The sequence below is a fragment of the Mus pahari genome, chromosome 12, assembly GCF_900095145.1.
Source record: "Mus pahari chromosome 12, PAHARI_EIJ_v1.1, whole genome shotgun sequence".
NCBI classification, from domain to species: Eukaryota; Metazoa; Chordata; class Mammalia; order Rodentia; family Muridae; genus Mus; species Mus pahari.
Window position 1 is genome coordinate 76,190,787 of NC_034601.1, and position 16,023 is coordinate 76,206,809.

Below are 16,023 nucleotides of genomic sequence, written 5' to 3' on the forward strand. Positions count from 1 at the left end.
GACACCGTTCCATTAGTGTTGTATGAAACATTCAGAGGCAACGCATTGTGACTCTTTTTATCTGCTCTTTGTGCCTGGTCTTGCTCTTGGTTTGGTTATAGTGAGAATATTTTCCTTCATCATATTTCATGCATTACTATTTATCCATTGACTTGTGTATTCTTTAAAGAATAATTTCACCCTGCCTGTCTCAGTGTCTGAGTCAGCACAACCTGAGGAATATAATGTAAATTCTGAAGAGAGGAGTTCTCCTTTTATACTGAGTGTCTCCTGTACAGACACTCTTGGTCATAATTTCTCTTTACTGAATAAATTGGTTGTTGCCCAGCTTGTTGATTTTAAGAACTAGCTGAAATCTCCCCTCCATCTCTGATTTTATATCTGAGTTCCTGTGTTTGCACATCTTAAAAAAAGCAAACAATACTGCTTTTCTGGTATTTCATTATTACTTTGAGAAAAGAGACAAAATACACATAGTCAATTCAATATATTAAACCAGTTGTCCTGGTAGTATTTAAGGAAAACAAGTCAGACTGATATTTTTTCCCACCTTACTTGATATTAAAAGTTTCTTGTAAGTTTTTTAATGTAAAATGAGTTTGCTTTCTTAAATATTTTAAAGGGAGGTGTGGTTCATGGTAGTTTGGCTAGCCCAGAGCCACCTCCGTTGTAGGTAGGGTGGCTTGCTTTCTCGGCTCTTGTTTGCTGCCTTATTCATTCTCATATATTCCACCCCTTCATCATCTACCATCCAGCTTCTCTCCCTTTTGCTCCTTCCTCACTCTTTTTTTTTTTTTTTTGGCAATAATGGGGGTCAATCCCCTGGACTCAGATGCTTAACAAATACTGTAGCACAGAATCATATCCTCAGCCCTCTTTTCCTTTTTTTTTTCCTCCTTTTTTCTTTTATCTTTTTTCCTTTGTGAGACATAGTCTCCTTAAAATGCTCAGGTAGGCCTTGAACCTATGACCTTCCTGCCTCAAACTCCCAGGTTACCAGGTTTATAGGTGTGGTTTGCTTTTCCTTCTATTGTTTCCTTCCCACTTCCTTTTGCCCCAGACTTCTTTCTCTGTGCCATTCCCTGCCCTGACATCCCTGGACTTCTCACCATTTTCATTCGTTCCCTTTGCACCCTGCATTCAGCTGCTGCTGCATTAGGAAAACGGCTCTTTAGCTGTGTTTCATCCTGGCTGGCCATGCTTTCAGGGACGACTCCAGGCTCTTGTCAGGCGTCCTGAGGTCATCTTCCTTCTGCATGGGTTTGGAAACCTAGATGAGATGAGAGCTGACTGTTGGCCAAGCTGCCCTCAAGCCACCTCAGATGGGGTTACAAGAGTATGGCCACACCCAGTATCTTATAAAAACTGCTTTGTCTTCACCCGTGTGTAATCTGGAATCTGTGTTGGACCTTGGGTGTCTGTTTAGGTTTTGTAAGCATCTATGGGTTTCTGTTTTTACCCTCAGTTACTTTTTCTAATTTTCTATGTACATTCAGAGAAAATAAACTATATTCTCATCTTCTAGACATCCTCCCTTCTCTTCTTTGTGGCTTTTAAGCCTATATATTTTTCTTTTGTCTGTTTTTTGCTATAAATTGTTCCTTGACTAATTGTTACTTTTACACATATTTTCTTACTAAATAACACTCATTTATTGGGTATATGGCCAATACTATTTAAGTAAACCATCATCTTAAAACAAGAGTACCAGTGCCACAATTAACCAAGCAGTAAGTGCCCACAGGTAAAAGCTTCAATTAGATGCCAGGAATATAGTTATACAATCTTTAAACATGCTGGCAGTCTTTAATTTTCTGCTTGCAAATTCGGTAAGCTTGTAAAAATAAAAATAACAGAAAAAATGAAATAATTTGAGTATGTTTTGTATACATTCAACAAATGCCTATTCAAGTCACCGTGGTTGACTGAAGTCAGGTTTAGCACACAGTCCTTAGAGTTATGGACTTGATGCCACTGGGGGACCGTTGAGTGAACAGGAAGTTGGCATGTCATATCATAACGGCCACCTAGGGTGAGCACATAGTGACCGGTTTGTTAGTGGAAGGGATGGGGAAGAGTGCATTGTACACAGTGTGAAGAGTGAGGCTAGCTCCCCAGTATACCATTTAATTTTTTTCAAGGCACCAAACTGTACAGTGCTACAAAATAATATTTTGAGCTTGGGCAGTGTCCTCCATTATCTCCAAGGTAATATACTTTAGCTGTCATTTGATGCACCAGAGAACAATCTTATAGTTTGTTTTTCATGACAAAATTCCAGACTAACTGATGTAGAACCAAGTGACTCCTTGGTTCATACTTGGAAACTTGAGATTGAGAAATTGAGAAAGAATAGAGGAGAAAATGCAGCACCAGCATAAAAGTTGTTCTCCATAAAATCAATTTGCTTCACTTAGGAAAAACACCTGTCTGGATTTTATATGTGTATGTATATATGTGTATTGTGAAATTAACTGTAAATTTATCTAAGATGGAACTAGGCTAAAGGTAATTTTTTTTTTTTTTCTAGATCCTATACAGTGGTCCACAGACCAAGTCCTGCATTGGGTGGTTTGGGTAATGAAGGAGTTCAGCATGACTGATATAGACCTCACCACACTCAACATTTCGGGAAGAGAATTATGTAGTCTCAACCAAGAAGATTTTTTTCAGCGGGTCCCTCGGGGAGAGATCCTCTGGAGTCATCTGGAGCTTCTGCGGAAATGTATAAAATTAGCATTATTATCTATTCTCATTGTGTAACTAAAGCTCACTTTTATTTTTGTAACTGTTTTCATTTTATTAATTGTTAATAAGCAGACACTTAAGCTATAGTCATTAGCGTTGTCATAGGCGGTATGAAGAGTTCTTACGTATTATCTCAGCACCTATAGTAATGCCCTAGACTGTTACTTCCCTTTGTTTTTCTTTGTTTGTTTGTTTTGTTTGTTGTTGTTGGTGGTGGTTTTTATGTGAGAGACTAAGGCTGTAAGATCCCTACAGATGGTTAGACATAGGGAGTATCCAAACTAAGATTCTAACCCAGCCTTATATATACCACATTCCAAGGTCTCTCTTGTTGGTGTGTCTATTTGAGACAGGTCTTGCTATATGCCATGGCTAGCCTCAGCTCAGGATTCTCTTGTGAGCCTGGCTAGAACCAAAGTTGTTAAAATCTCACACAAGCCTCCACCTTTAGCCGTTCTTATACATTCTGATCATTGCTTTGTCTTTCCCTAATCATCACCTGCATTTCTAGAAACTTTAAGATCCTTGAATTGCAGGAGATTTCCCTCCTAGTCTCTTACTTGTGGGATTAGGCATTTTTATATGTTTTTCCTAGTTGAATAAATAAGATTTTTAAGAGAGTTAGGGATACTGTAAAACTCCAGAGCAATGCTTCTCTGAGGAAAACGTAGAAACTACCTGGCTGACCAAAAAGTTCAAGTAAGTACACAGTTTTAGTTGAGTCCACTCCATATTTTAAGACATTTTAAAGTGCTGCTAAGCCATCTTACCAGCAGTCCATCCCTTCATACTGTTTTATATGTTGCAATGCTAGCTAGACCTCTGTCATTTCCTGTTTATAAGTGGGCTAAAGTCTATTCTTTTTGCTAAGAGTTACATATGGAAATGTCACGGCTTGTTCTTGTTCTGCTATATACCTGATGAGGAAAGAAAATCTTAAACAGTAATTGGATATTTAGCATTGTTACCCAAGCTTCATCTTTGCTGTTGAGGACGAGGTGAGCTGGAAAGGCATACTGGTTTCCTCTTGAGTGGGCTCTCACTGGTGTTTTTTGAAGTGTCACTAAGAGACTGACTGTGGGGTTATTACCAGCTTCAGTTCTTAAAAGTGAGTACATTGAGTGTCAGAGTCTTAACTGAGTCATTCTTGGAAGTACAGTAATAGTACTTAGAAGAGTCTCTACCGCCATGGTTTTCCCAGTCTTCCCCAGATCAACTCTTGGTTGTGCTTGTCGCTTTCTAATTCCCCTGATGTTTCTCAAACTGTGAAAGTTACTGCGAATTTTCTTTTCCTAGTCAGGAGACAAGAGTCTTGTTCTCCCCTTTCTCTTCTGTGCAGTAGATGGGTTTCCTCAGAGAAGCTTTGCTCTAGAGTTTTCCAGCCTCTATTAATATCTCATAGAATTATTTGCCTTCCAGCATGAATCCCTGCTCTGCTCCATTAAGGAAGTGGTTTGGTTTTAGAATCTAAGGTCCAGTTCAGCATTTACAGAGTAGACGTGATCTGCAAGGCTTTTTCTGACAGAGTTTCTATTGTTCCCAAGTCTTCTCAGAACAGGGTTCTGTGAGCAGAAAGACGAAAGTCTGTGGCATAGCTCTGAAAGGTACTGTTTCCTAGGACAGAACTGTCACTGAGAAGCCTGTCACTTTGTCAGCCTTAGTGATCTCTTGTGAACCTGTGTGGATAGCGAGAACTCCTTTTGTACCTTGATTATTTATCCCTTGGCCTCCTGCATGCAGAGCCTAAGTTAAGATTTCTGTCAGTTTTTATTATATTTGGGGAAGATAGATAAGAAATGTTCTAGTCATACACATTTCTTCAACATGCTGTAGATGTGACATCTGTCCATCAGCAAAGAACAAAGTCTTCAGGGAAGAGGGCTGGCTCTGCTTCATACCCCTAGGGCTCCATGTTCCTCAGGGCCTGGCTTTTAAGCATTATGTTTCTCCTCTCATACATGGCCAAGGTTTGGGGCACTTTAAAAGAAGTATGGTATTCAGGATTCCTATATTTTCTTAGATTACTTATTACTTCCTGTGTTCTGCTTTCTGCCTTGAGAGTCCCTAAGAACCACACCAAACTCAGGTCTCTGAGAATCAAGGGTTTGGAGCTTAGTTTACAGGTTGCCAGGGTCTGGGCTGTCTAATGAATGGTTCCTTTCTAATTTGTCTCCTTTAAGGTTAAGCTGTTTATATTCATGTAGTGGCAGAATACTTTTAATTTTAATAACACTTTTCATCAATGAGACTTGAAAACTACTGAGAAAAACCAAAGCTTTTAGCCAGGTGGGGATGATGCCCACTCTTAATCCCAGCACTTGGAAGGTAGAGACAGGTGCATCTCTTATAAGTTTGAGCCAGCCTGGTCTACAAAGCAAGTTCCAGACAGCCTGGGCTGCACAGAGAAGCCCTATCTTGAAAAACAAAACAAAACAACCCAAAGCTTTTAAGAGAACTGTTTTGAGTAGAATGTTCAGAACTAGAGGTCTAAATAAAACATAAAAATCCTCAGTTTACTGAGAAGTTAACTTTGTAGTGTACTTCTTAAAAACATTTTTCTTTGAGATTCATAATAACCTTGTGAGGTGTGTGAGATCTCATTCAGATGTCAAGAATTAATACCCAGGGTTTGAAATTTTGCCTAAGTGGTAGTGATTGCTAAGCTCTAAACCCTTAACCTCTCTGAGGCTAGTCTCAAATAAGCCCTCAAACATAAGAGAACCAAAGAAATTTCTATCTGGTAGGTTTCAGACTTCATCTTACTTAGTCTCCCACTCTTATCTGCTCTTGTATCTCAAAACTGAATGCAGGCAGGACACCCTTAGAGTCTTCTTGGAGTCCCAGTCTTCTGACCCACCCAGTCGGAGGGTGGTCACTGACAGGTTCACTTTCAGTAGCTAGCAGAGCTATGATAGATTAGCTGTCTGAAGTGCTAGAAACTGGGATATTTAATGTGTGAAGGAGTAACAATGGCGTTTGGTCTGGGAAGAGTGATAGGTACTTACTGAAGGCTTTTGTAGCAGGGTCTTTTCAGTTCTGTTAGTCAAGGTTTTCTAAGGAACAGAGCTAACAGAGTGAACAAGTATATGGCTGTAGCCAGAGTCTTCCATTGAGAGCAGTAAAGAAGACTAATCAGTCTGTAGCACTTAGGGTAGCTGGGGTTTTAACTTTAGGGATATTCTCGTACTAAGTTTCAGTTGTTTCATACATCTCTTATTTATTTGCTTTACTGGTTTAAAGGCTGTCTTTGCTAAATTCATTCTTACTGTGTTGGGAATTGTATTTTCAGTTTCAAATAAAAATGAATTTTTTGTGTTCTTCAGATGTTTTGGCAAGCCAAGAGCAACAGATGAATGAGATAGTTACAATTGACCAGCGTGAGTATTCATTCCCATAGAATTTGCCCACTTACCAGTAAAAAAATGTTTCTTTATTAGATAACTTCAAGTTAAAGCTTTCAGCATAATTTTCTGACTACGGAGGACAGAAGCAGCTTAACTAAGTGTCTTGGCTTTGCTTACCCTATTGCTTACCCTTTTCCTCTGAGAACTTATTGTCCTCAACTATTCTTTCAGGGTTTTATTTCTACAAACTATGCCACCTTAAGTGCTCCATAGCCATGATTGTATGCATGCTTGAGGCTTGTTATATGAATCTTTGATAAGCTGAGTTAGTGATCACTTGATAGACTTAGCTTTGGTGGTACTTGTAACTCTGTTTCATTCGTTTTGACTGCTGAGTAGCTTGTCTAGAAATGCTGCAAAGTTCACCAGATTTAAGACAGTATCAACAATTTCTATTCTACCCTTCCATTTCCAGTGAGCCCCAGCCTTTCTCACCGGCCTTGTGAGTTTCTTATAGTCTTAAAGACAAATGTGAGTTCTCAATAAACAAGTGTATATTGTAGCTTTCTGATAAGGAATATTTGCCATTTTAAGTTACTACTTTGGAATATGCAAACTAGCTGACTGTAAGCTGAGATTCACAAACTGAAGTCTTAACATAATTACAGGAACGTCAGTTTTATTGATTGCATTTATTTTTACTTTCTGTATTAGAAGAAAAATATATTTTCCCTTTTGCCTTTTCTTTTAGCTGTGCAAATTATTCCAGCATCAGTGCCTTCCGCTACACCGACTACAATTAAAGTTATAAACAGTAGTGCAAAGGCGGCTAAAGTACAAAGATCCCCAAGGATTTCAGGAGAAGATAGAAGTTCACCGGGGAACAGAACAGGTATTTTTGCATGAACTGGTATTAGAAAACTTGTCAATTTAGATATATTAAAGTCTGAATATGGGCTGATTCTCTGGCAGTGTTTAGCTAATATTTGTAAATTGAGAAGTTTGTTGTTGCTTTGGTTGAAATTTGACCAGAGGGCTTGTCCACTGCCTTTACCTGTGTTAGCTTCTAACATGACCTATGCTTATTCTGCTTACGGATTTAGGAAACAATGGTCAGATCCAACTATGGCAGTTTTTGCTAGAACTTCTTACTGACAAGGATGCTCGAGACTGTATTTCTTGGGTTGGTGATGAAGGTGAATTTAAGCTAAATCAGCCTGAATTGGTTGCGCAAAAATGGGGACAACGTAAGAACAAGCCTACCATGAACTATGAGAAACTTAGCCGTGCATTACGGTAAGAATTTGTTTTTTGTTTTCTAATATCAGACTTCTCTAAAAATGTAGCTTCTTATTCTTGATATAAACCTGATTGGTGATGAAAATAAAATACTTAAGATTGTGTGCATCCCTGCATGATGCGTGAGCGTGTGCATGGGTGTCAGTGTTGGTTGCTGAGATGGCTCAATGAATAAAGGTTTTCAGCCCAGAGCCTGCTGCCCAGCTGAATCTCTTCTCTGAGCCCACATGGTAGGAGAATAGCCGGCTTCAGGTTCACTCATACACTTACACCCAGAGAATAAACAGATAACGTGAGTTTACAAAAAATATTTTTTAAAGATTTATTTATATTTATTTATGTGAGTACACTGTAGCTGTGTTCAGACACAAACCCAGAAGAGTGCATCCCATTGGAGATGGTTGTGAGCCACCATGTGGTTCCTGGGAATTGAACTCAGGTCCTCTGGAAGAGCAGCCAGTGTTCCTAACCTCTGTGCCATCTCTCCAGCCCCTCGAAAAAAAAATTTAAAGCTAAACGTTTTATGCATTATGTTAAAAATTACTTAAGAGTTTTTCTTACAATTTTGAGGTGCATAAACCTTTATAAAAAGATTATTATAAGATTGTTTTAAGTGATTTAAAAGTATATAATTTCTGTTCAAAACCAACCTTCTTATTAATCTTAAATATTTTATGGTTTGCATTACAAAGATGCTGTTTACATATTGAATATATATTATATCAAGTTCGTGAATTCCTGTTTTGGAAATTACGTTTACAGTTTTATCCTTCTTCATCTGCCTAAATCCGAATATCCAAAAGTAGAACTTGGAAAGATTTCCCCTAGTTCCTTTGAATAGTCTTAAGTGGAAAGACCTCTATTCCAGAGTGTTGGTGAGGCTATGGGAGTGCTCCTGCACTGTGGCCAGAGGTGTGCCATGCAGGACTCTGTGCCCTGCTACGTTACCAAGTAACTTTTCTTAGTAGACCACAAGCAGACATGTCTGAACGTCCATACACAGCATCCTAAATCAGAAACCACCCCTGTATCCATCAGCAGACAAACGAGTGAAGCAGTTGTGATGTACTCAAGTATCAAAGAGGAACTGCTGCCACTGATGACTGTACAGAGTCCAGATGGGGTCTGCGTTCAAAGGACTGTGGTCACTGTAGAACATAGCTATAGCCTGTGAGTGTGTTCACTTAGGACAGGAGGGGTCTGGGCTCAAAGGACTGTATGGTAGGTAACTGTAAATAGAGCATGTGAGTGTGGTCACTTAGGATAGTTTGATACAATAGGAAGAGCCAACTACAGCATTTATATATGTGCCTTTAAGGAAAAACATACAAAGAAAAGCAGTGGAGTTACTGTCTTAAAGCAAGCGTGTGTTTATACTTTTAGACTAAGGATGGTTGGTAAAGGACAGAGTGCTCAGCTATTGGCAGTCTGTTGTTAGACCTGACTGAGAACTTAATGGTGAATTGGCATTTCTAATGTTAACTTTTGTGTTTCTTCTATCTATATGGTAGAGCTCAAAATGTAAGAGGTTGTAAAAACTAGTTTCACAAAGGTAAGTGGGGACATTATGTAACAACATAGGGGGAGAACAAATGTGGCTTCTGCCTCTGTATGGTACCATGTGATGTGTACTCCAGACTGAAGAAAGGAAGTATTAGACATGGTGAAGGTGTGTGTGTGTGTGGTGTGTGTGTGTGTGTGCGTGCGCACGCTTTTTTCTTTTACCAAGAAATGATGATCACACCAGTCCTAATTAATTCTAGAAATATGAAACCACTTTTTTTTCCTCTCCCCAAATGTCCATTTATCATAAACTTGTATTTTTAAACTGCATGACAAGTATTTTAGTGGTTAGTCAATTCAGATTTTTTGTTGATGTGAAGTCTGATGTACAAAGTAGCTATAAACTCCACTGCTTCTGTCTCCATTGAAAGTGTAGTACAGTAGCCCTCTAGAGTAGACTCTGAGTCTGCTCTGCAGTGGTAGGCTGGGCAGTTGGGCTCCTTCATGATGCCCTTCGCCTCTTTCCCTGGAGCCTGTTTCTTCTGACCTTAGAGTTATTCTTTTGGGATCCCTCATGGTTTGGAGAATTTCTCCAAAATGTGGCAAGCCTTTATATAATAAATGGAAGATGAAGGTATTTCTTTATTGAATTAAATATATCATATTAGATTTTATATAAAACAAAAGTGGACTTCACAACCAACCATCTGTAACTTTTCTTTATCTGGATTCTTGTTAACATAGCTTATATTTTATAGACAGTTTACTGTGGCAGTCATTGTAAGCTAAGCACTTTATAAAGATTATCCCTCTATTCAACAATTCTGTGAGGGTAAGTACTGTTTTAACCTCATTTTCTAGATGAGGAATAAAGGATTAAAGGAACTAGGATGGTCCTTTGGTCACAGAGGCAGCAAGTCCAGGGGTGAGGCCTTGTGGTGTATCTGACTTTCCAAGGCTCTTCTGTTTTGTCTTCTCTTTAGTAATTCTGTTGGTTTCTAAAGCAGTGTTATCAGAGTTGTTGAAAATGTATTTTAAAAGTTTCATATATAAGATTTTGGAGTAATGAGAACTGAAGTTTTGGTAAGTAATATTCTAGAGTTTGATTTGTAATGTGAAGTACTCTGTGACGTCAATGTTAACTGTTGTAGTGGATACAGAACTCTGTTAGGTTTCTGTTTGCAGAAAAGTCTAAAATGTAGGGAGTACAAACTCTTCATCTTTTACAAGGTCCTGATGTGGTTTCTCTTTTTAAAGGTATTATTATGATGGGGACATGATTTGTAAAGTTCAAGGCAAGAGATTTGTGTACAAATTTGTTTGTGACTTGAAGACTCTTATTGGATACAGTGCAGCAGAACTGAACCGCTTGGTCACAGAATGTGAACAGAAGAAACTTGCAAAGATGCAGCTGCATGGAATTGCCCAGCCAGTCACAGCAGTAGCACTGGCAGCCGCCTCTCTACAGGCAGACAAAGACAATTGAGACCCAGGACCTCCTGGGGAGTCTTAAGGTTTTTCTTAAATATTTAGAGCAAGCTTTGCTCTAACCTTTATTACTGAATTTGAATCGTATTTCTAGAGTGTACAATCTGATGCATGATTTTTTTATAAATATTTCATACTCTTGTGAATTTGGATCTTTTTACGTTGAGCTATATTTTAGAATATGTTAAAGGATTACCACGATGCCTGCAGTGTGAGAGCAGGTTCATCGGGGGTAGTTGGCTAACAGTCAGGAAAGCTACACTGGTCAGTATTAATGTCTAGCCCTACCAAAAAATAGCCAGTAGTGTCTGAAGAATGAAAGGCGGGAAGAATTTCCAGGAGACAGCCTGGGGTAGCCACTGTGGGCGGGCGTGGAGCTGTTTCCTCTCCGCCGCTTTACACAGAGCCTGAGAAGGGAGACTCTCAGCTAAAGCATGTGTGCCTGTTTCATCTAATCAAGCAGAGCTAAACAGTCCTATCAATACAGTTATGTTGGTAATTACTAAACTATCAGGTTATTAATTTATATATTTGCAAGAAAAAAGTAAGTTAACTGGCAGAAGAAAGTGTTGAATGAGACCCAAGTTTAAAGCTGGCTTAACTCAAACCACTATTAATGGTTTTCTGTATAGATTATTCATTATGTCAAGCCAAGGACTTAAATTATTTTGAGAGAGACATTTAATTCTAATAAACCAGCTATTGCAAAAATTCCAAAATGATATCATTCTTTCTCTCAGATTTTAAAAAGTATACCTCAGAAAGAAAAAATTGGTTTAGTTTTGACTTCCTCTTTTTTTAAAATTAAACCAGATTATTATGCAACACCATTTATATATTCCCTTCTGTGTTTCTGATAAAATGAAGACTTTAGATCAGACGACGTGTTTAACGTTTGAAGTAAGTTCCTTGTGAGTAGTTATGAAAGGGTATTTGGGCTCTGTAGGCGATCTTCTTTAAATAAAGTTTCCCACTTGTTTCATTTTTTTTCTCTTGAATATTGCATATATGACTCTTAAAAAATACTGTACACATGACTAGCTAACCATTTCTACATATATGAAGACAGATATTCAAGGGGAGATTAATATTTCTAAAATTTTTAAATCTTACATGAAATGCCTTACTGCTTGCTAACACTAAGAAGAAATGACTAAAAAAAATTTCTTCATTTATTTTAAAGTATTATCCATGAATCATGATATGAGAGATTAGCATATAGTTTTCATAGCAGGAATTCCTCAGAACAGGATAAAGACTACTTTATATACACCTCTCTCATTTGTTTTTCTTTCAATTCATTCCCCAAATTGGCTTTAGAGAGTTTGAGGAGAGAAAGCACATGCAGTGCAGCCTGCTGGTGCAGCCAGGACTGAGTGCTGGCTTGGAGTGTTAGGGAGAAGAGAGAAGGGTTGCTTACCTCCTACATCATGACTTCCAGTGCCAGGCTGTCAGACTTCAACAAGGGTTGATAGTTTCTTTATATTAAGTCCTTTAAGATTATACAATAAATAGTTAAAAAGAGTAAAATCCTATTTTTTTATTTTTGCTCTTTGTTATTATAAACAACAGTAGGTGGGCAAATTATTAGTACAGTTTGGTCACCATGAATTGAAGGATGTAGAGTATAAGAATAATCTCTAGGCCCTGACTTCAGACAGCAAATAAGCCTGGGAACCATAAGTCACTGCTTCAGAACAGGGCATTGCCGGAGTGCATCCAGAGCTTGAGAAGCTCAGACTTAACAGTGTTTTGGAGACATTATGTTAAAGCTTTAGCCAAGAGGACAGACTTTGTGTATCATTCGGAGAAATGTGTTTTTAAGGAAAGGAACATTTATATTTGTTCTAGGTTCCTACAATCAAGTTAAACATTTCCAAATGCTTAACAAAACAAAACAAAACAGAAAAACCTCATTCTGTAGATTTCCTTGTTTGGAAGCTGTTGGGTTAGTTGTGATTTGAGCACAGTTCTCAGACATTAGGTCTCTTCACCTCCTGCGTCCTCCATGCACCTTCACACAGGGAAGGAGAGGGGCTCCTAACTTGAGCTTTATCACTCTGGCTCCACTTAGAGTTCAAAGATTTGTTGTTCTTATTGAGGCCCCAGTTTGCTATCATCTATTAAAATAACTCATGTTATAAAAGAATGTTAACTCGTGGTAATCCTTGCTCAGTCTTGAGGTGCATTTTTCATAGAACCTAAGATACAGTTAAATAAAAAGAACAGAAAATGGTGTGACCATCTTTTGTACCTTATAAGTTCAAGAATAATGAAATGTTCCTGTTGTTAGAAAGTGAGTTTTCCATGTGATGTTTACATTGAGCTTATTTATACTTGTGCTAGCCTGAAGCCCGAGCGTTGGTGCTGGCATTGGAAGGTGCAGCCAGTTAGGCAGAAGTGCTGGCTGTGGCCGAGCTCCTCATGATGAGTTAGCCAACTGCATTCTCATTTTAGTGTTGATCCATGTAAATAAAGTAGGAAAAATTATTCAGTTTTTCTCCCCAGATAAACAGTGATGCTGGAGTATGGTTATTTCTTTTAAAGAGTACGTCCAAATATTTTTGGCAAGTTCTGTCATTTTCTGCATTTGCCATTTATGCTACTGCCTTTTATAAAGAACTAGTGTATCCTTGAAATAGCACAAAAATGTTTTAAAATTTATAATTGCAAAACAAACCTGTGACTGACTTAATGTCTTCAGATCTAAAGGCTATAAAAAAAAAATGTTGATATTCAATATTTCACTTACTCCCAAGAAAAAATACTCTTGAGTCTTTTGTAGAAGGGAGGAGAATTTTTGCATACATTTTTACTCTTTAAATAAAGACACTTATACTATCATAATAACAATTATGTATTTCTTTGTTTTTTTGTAATTTTACATAAAACAGTTATTTTCTATTTTTACTCAGATAAATATTTGTGCATAAAATGTAAAAATAGTAAATGAGAAAAATTATTATACAATAAATTCTTATGTTGAAAGTTTTTTGGTTTTTGTTTTCTTCTGGAAAAAAATTCAGAGACCTGGGATCTACTTCTAATGAATGTACATATGATTTCTCTGCATTTCCTTTCATTACTTAAAAACCTATCAAAGTAGTGATTCCCAAACTATCTCTGTTTCTCTCTGTCTCTGTTTGTCTCTCGCTCTCTCTCTGTCTCTCTATCTGTCACACCCATACACACACAAATGAAATAAAAATGTAACTGGGGAGAACAGATTCTACTGAACTGTAATTGGTGGGTATGAAAAGTAGCATTTTCTCATCACGGAACTAGGGTTTAAGAATAATAGCAGGTAAACCAGTAAGGTTGAACACTTGACAAAAGGCAAGCTGAGGGCTGGAGAGATGGCTCAGTGCTTAAAAGCACTGACTGCTTTTGCAAAGGATCCAAGTTTGGTAAATCCAAGGGATTTATGTAGTGTCTTCCTGGCCTCTACACATACCTATATGCACGTGCAAACACCCACAGATAGAAACAAATGCACATAATTGAATAATAAAAGTAAATCTCTTTGAAAATGCTATTTCTTAAAAGTAATAATAAGCTATTTAACTTTTTTGTCTTTTGTTTTTTCAGGACAGGGTTTCTCTGTGTAGCTGTCTGGCTGTCGTGGAACTCACTCTGTAGACCAAGCTGGCCCCCAAACTCAAAGATCCTCCTGCCTCTGCCTCCCAAGTGCTGGGACTAAAGGCGTGTGCCACCACTGCCCAGCTCTATTTAATTCTTACCCCCCCCCCGCCCTGTTTTGTAGTCAGGTCTGACTGTAGTCAATAGTCTTGAGTCCAAGCTTGTGGTCTTCCTGCCTCTGGTTCCTGAGCCCTGCACTGACAGGCTGTTTCAGACAAGACTTTGCAAGTTAAAATGTCATTTGCATCTTTGTGGCCCAGCAATGTATAAACTTGGGCATGCTTAAATAAGAAACTAACGGCATTATTTTTAGAATATGCCGTTTCCCTTTAGCTGGGAGTGATGAAAACCTTATCATCCTAAACTAGGATGGCTGATACATCAATCACGGGGCCATATATATAAACATATATATCCGCTTATAGTAAATAAACATAAGGACCTATGATGTGTAGTAGTCAGTGTTCGGTCCACAGAACAGAAAAAAGTGCTGAATACGCGACTCGGTGCTCAATTGAGTAATAACATCATAGGTGTGTCAAACATTTCATTTACCTTTATACTTATTTTTCTTAACCCTTTGTGTGATAATCAGTACTATCCAATTTGCAAATGGAAAAGTTGAGGCCTAGACTTGTCAAAGTTATTTGCATACAGTCAGGCTAGACCTGAAACCAGGGATGATCTTTTTTCATTGGGATAAGTCTGTCCCAGTAAAGACTACTAACAGCTTCATTAACAGAGGCTTGTGGTAACAAATGACTCACACACTGGGTACCTTTCCTGTGTCACGTAGCTTTGTTAAATAGAGCCAACCTTAACTCACATGTGGTTGTAGGTGTCGCCGTTGCTGCTAAATCACCAGGTGAAAAGTTTTTATACCATCTCATGATGGATGGATGCATTTGTCTGATGATACCTCAATATATACATCTATCTTAGCATCTGTTGTGTGACACAACTTCCGAGGAGGACACAGCACATCTCCTGACCCCAGATAGGGAACCCATAACAGACCATAGTACAGGTACCACCAAAGTCTTAACCGGTGAACGGGAGTATGGGTGAGAGGTTACTTACAGGAGCAGAAATGACTCAAAGACCGCTGCATCACCAAAGCCCATTTCAGTGGATAATAGCCACAAAGCTGGGAACCTGGAGTACACTGCACACACAGCCTGCAGGCAGCTCAACAGATTAGAGAACATCCATTACAAGTTAGCCAGGCAGCGGCTACATATGCCTTTAATCCCAGCACTGGGGAGGCAGAGGTAGCAAGAAGACCTCTTGAGTTAAAGTCCAGACTGGTCTACAAAGGGAGTTCTAGAATATCCAGGGCTACACAGAGAAACCATACCTTAGGGTGCAGAAAGGGAATAGGGAGGCACAGCTGGCCTAAATCTCTACCAGGAGGCTGGTCTGGTTTCAGAGTCTTCCTTGTAGCTCAGCATCCTTCCGTTTAAGAGGAAGGCTCAGCTTTTATTTCTTATTCTGGCATGAAGGAGCCCAGTGAATCTGCTCAGTTTCAGGGACTACCTGAAGCTGTCATGAGGTGTTTACCTTGATTGAGTAGCTTCCTGCAATAGGAAGTGTTTCAATCTGGAGGAAGTGGTTACATCACAGCATTCCAAACACAGTTCAGAGGTTGCCATAAGCCCCATAATGTGATGCATTAGGACCGCTCTTGGAAAAGAAATCGAGCCATGATCTGATAAATCCCCAAGTTGAGGACTGGTCTATAGGAAGAATAAAGCAAAAAGCACCTGTCAGTTACAGGGATGTAATCAGCAAAGTACAAATTACAAGGAGAAATGACACAAAGATAGATTTAAAACATCTAGTAGAGAAGCTGCAGAGGCCCAGTGCTTGAGAGGATATGCTGCTTTTTGAGAGGACCAGAGTTTAGTTCCCGGCATTCTTGTCAGGAAGCTCACAACCACCTGTAACTCCAGCTCCAGGTGATGATGCTCTTTCCTGCTTCTGTGGGTACACACACACACAC

General features: G+C 38.8%; 1 protein-coding gene across 6 annotated transcripts in view; it reads left to right on the forward strand.

Moving 5' to 3' along the window:
* Gabpa (GA binding protein transcription factor subunit alpha) overlaps window positions 1–13,291 on the forward strand; it is a 28,320-nt gene extending 15,029 nt beyond the window's left edge. For 4 of the 6 annotated variants that reach the window (XM_029544329.1, XM_029544328.1, XM_029544330.1 and 1 more), the window contains exons 6-10: window positions 2,531–2,725; window positions 6,072–6,125; window positions 6,844–6,984; window positions 7,190–7,388; window positions 10,152–13,291. In XM_029544329.1, coding sequence (XP_029400189.1) covers window positions 2,531–2,725; window positions 6,072–6,125; window positions 6,844–6,984; window positions 7,190–7,388; window positions 10,152–10,380 — 818 coding nt within the window. In that variant the 3' untranslated portion in view covers window positions 10,381–13,291. The remainder of the gene's footprint in view (window positions 1–2,530; window positions 2,726–6,071; window positions 6,126–6,843; window positions 6,985–7,189; window positions 7,389–10,151) is intronic. The other 2 variants (XM_021209307.2, XM_021209306.2) reach the window with 1 other exon arrangement.
* Window positions 13,292–16,023: the final 2,732 nt, after the last annotated feature.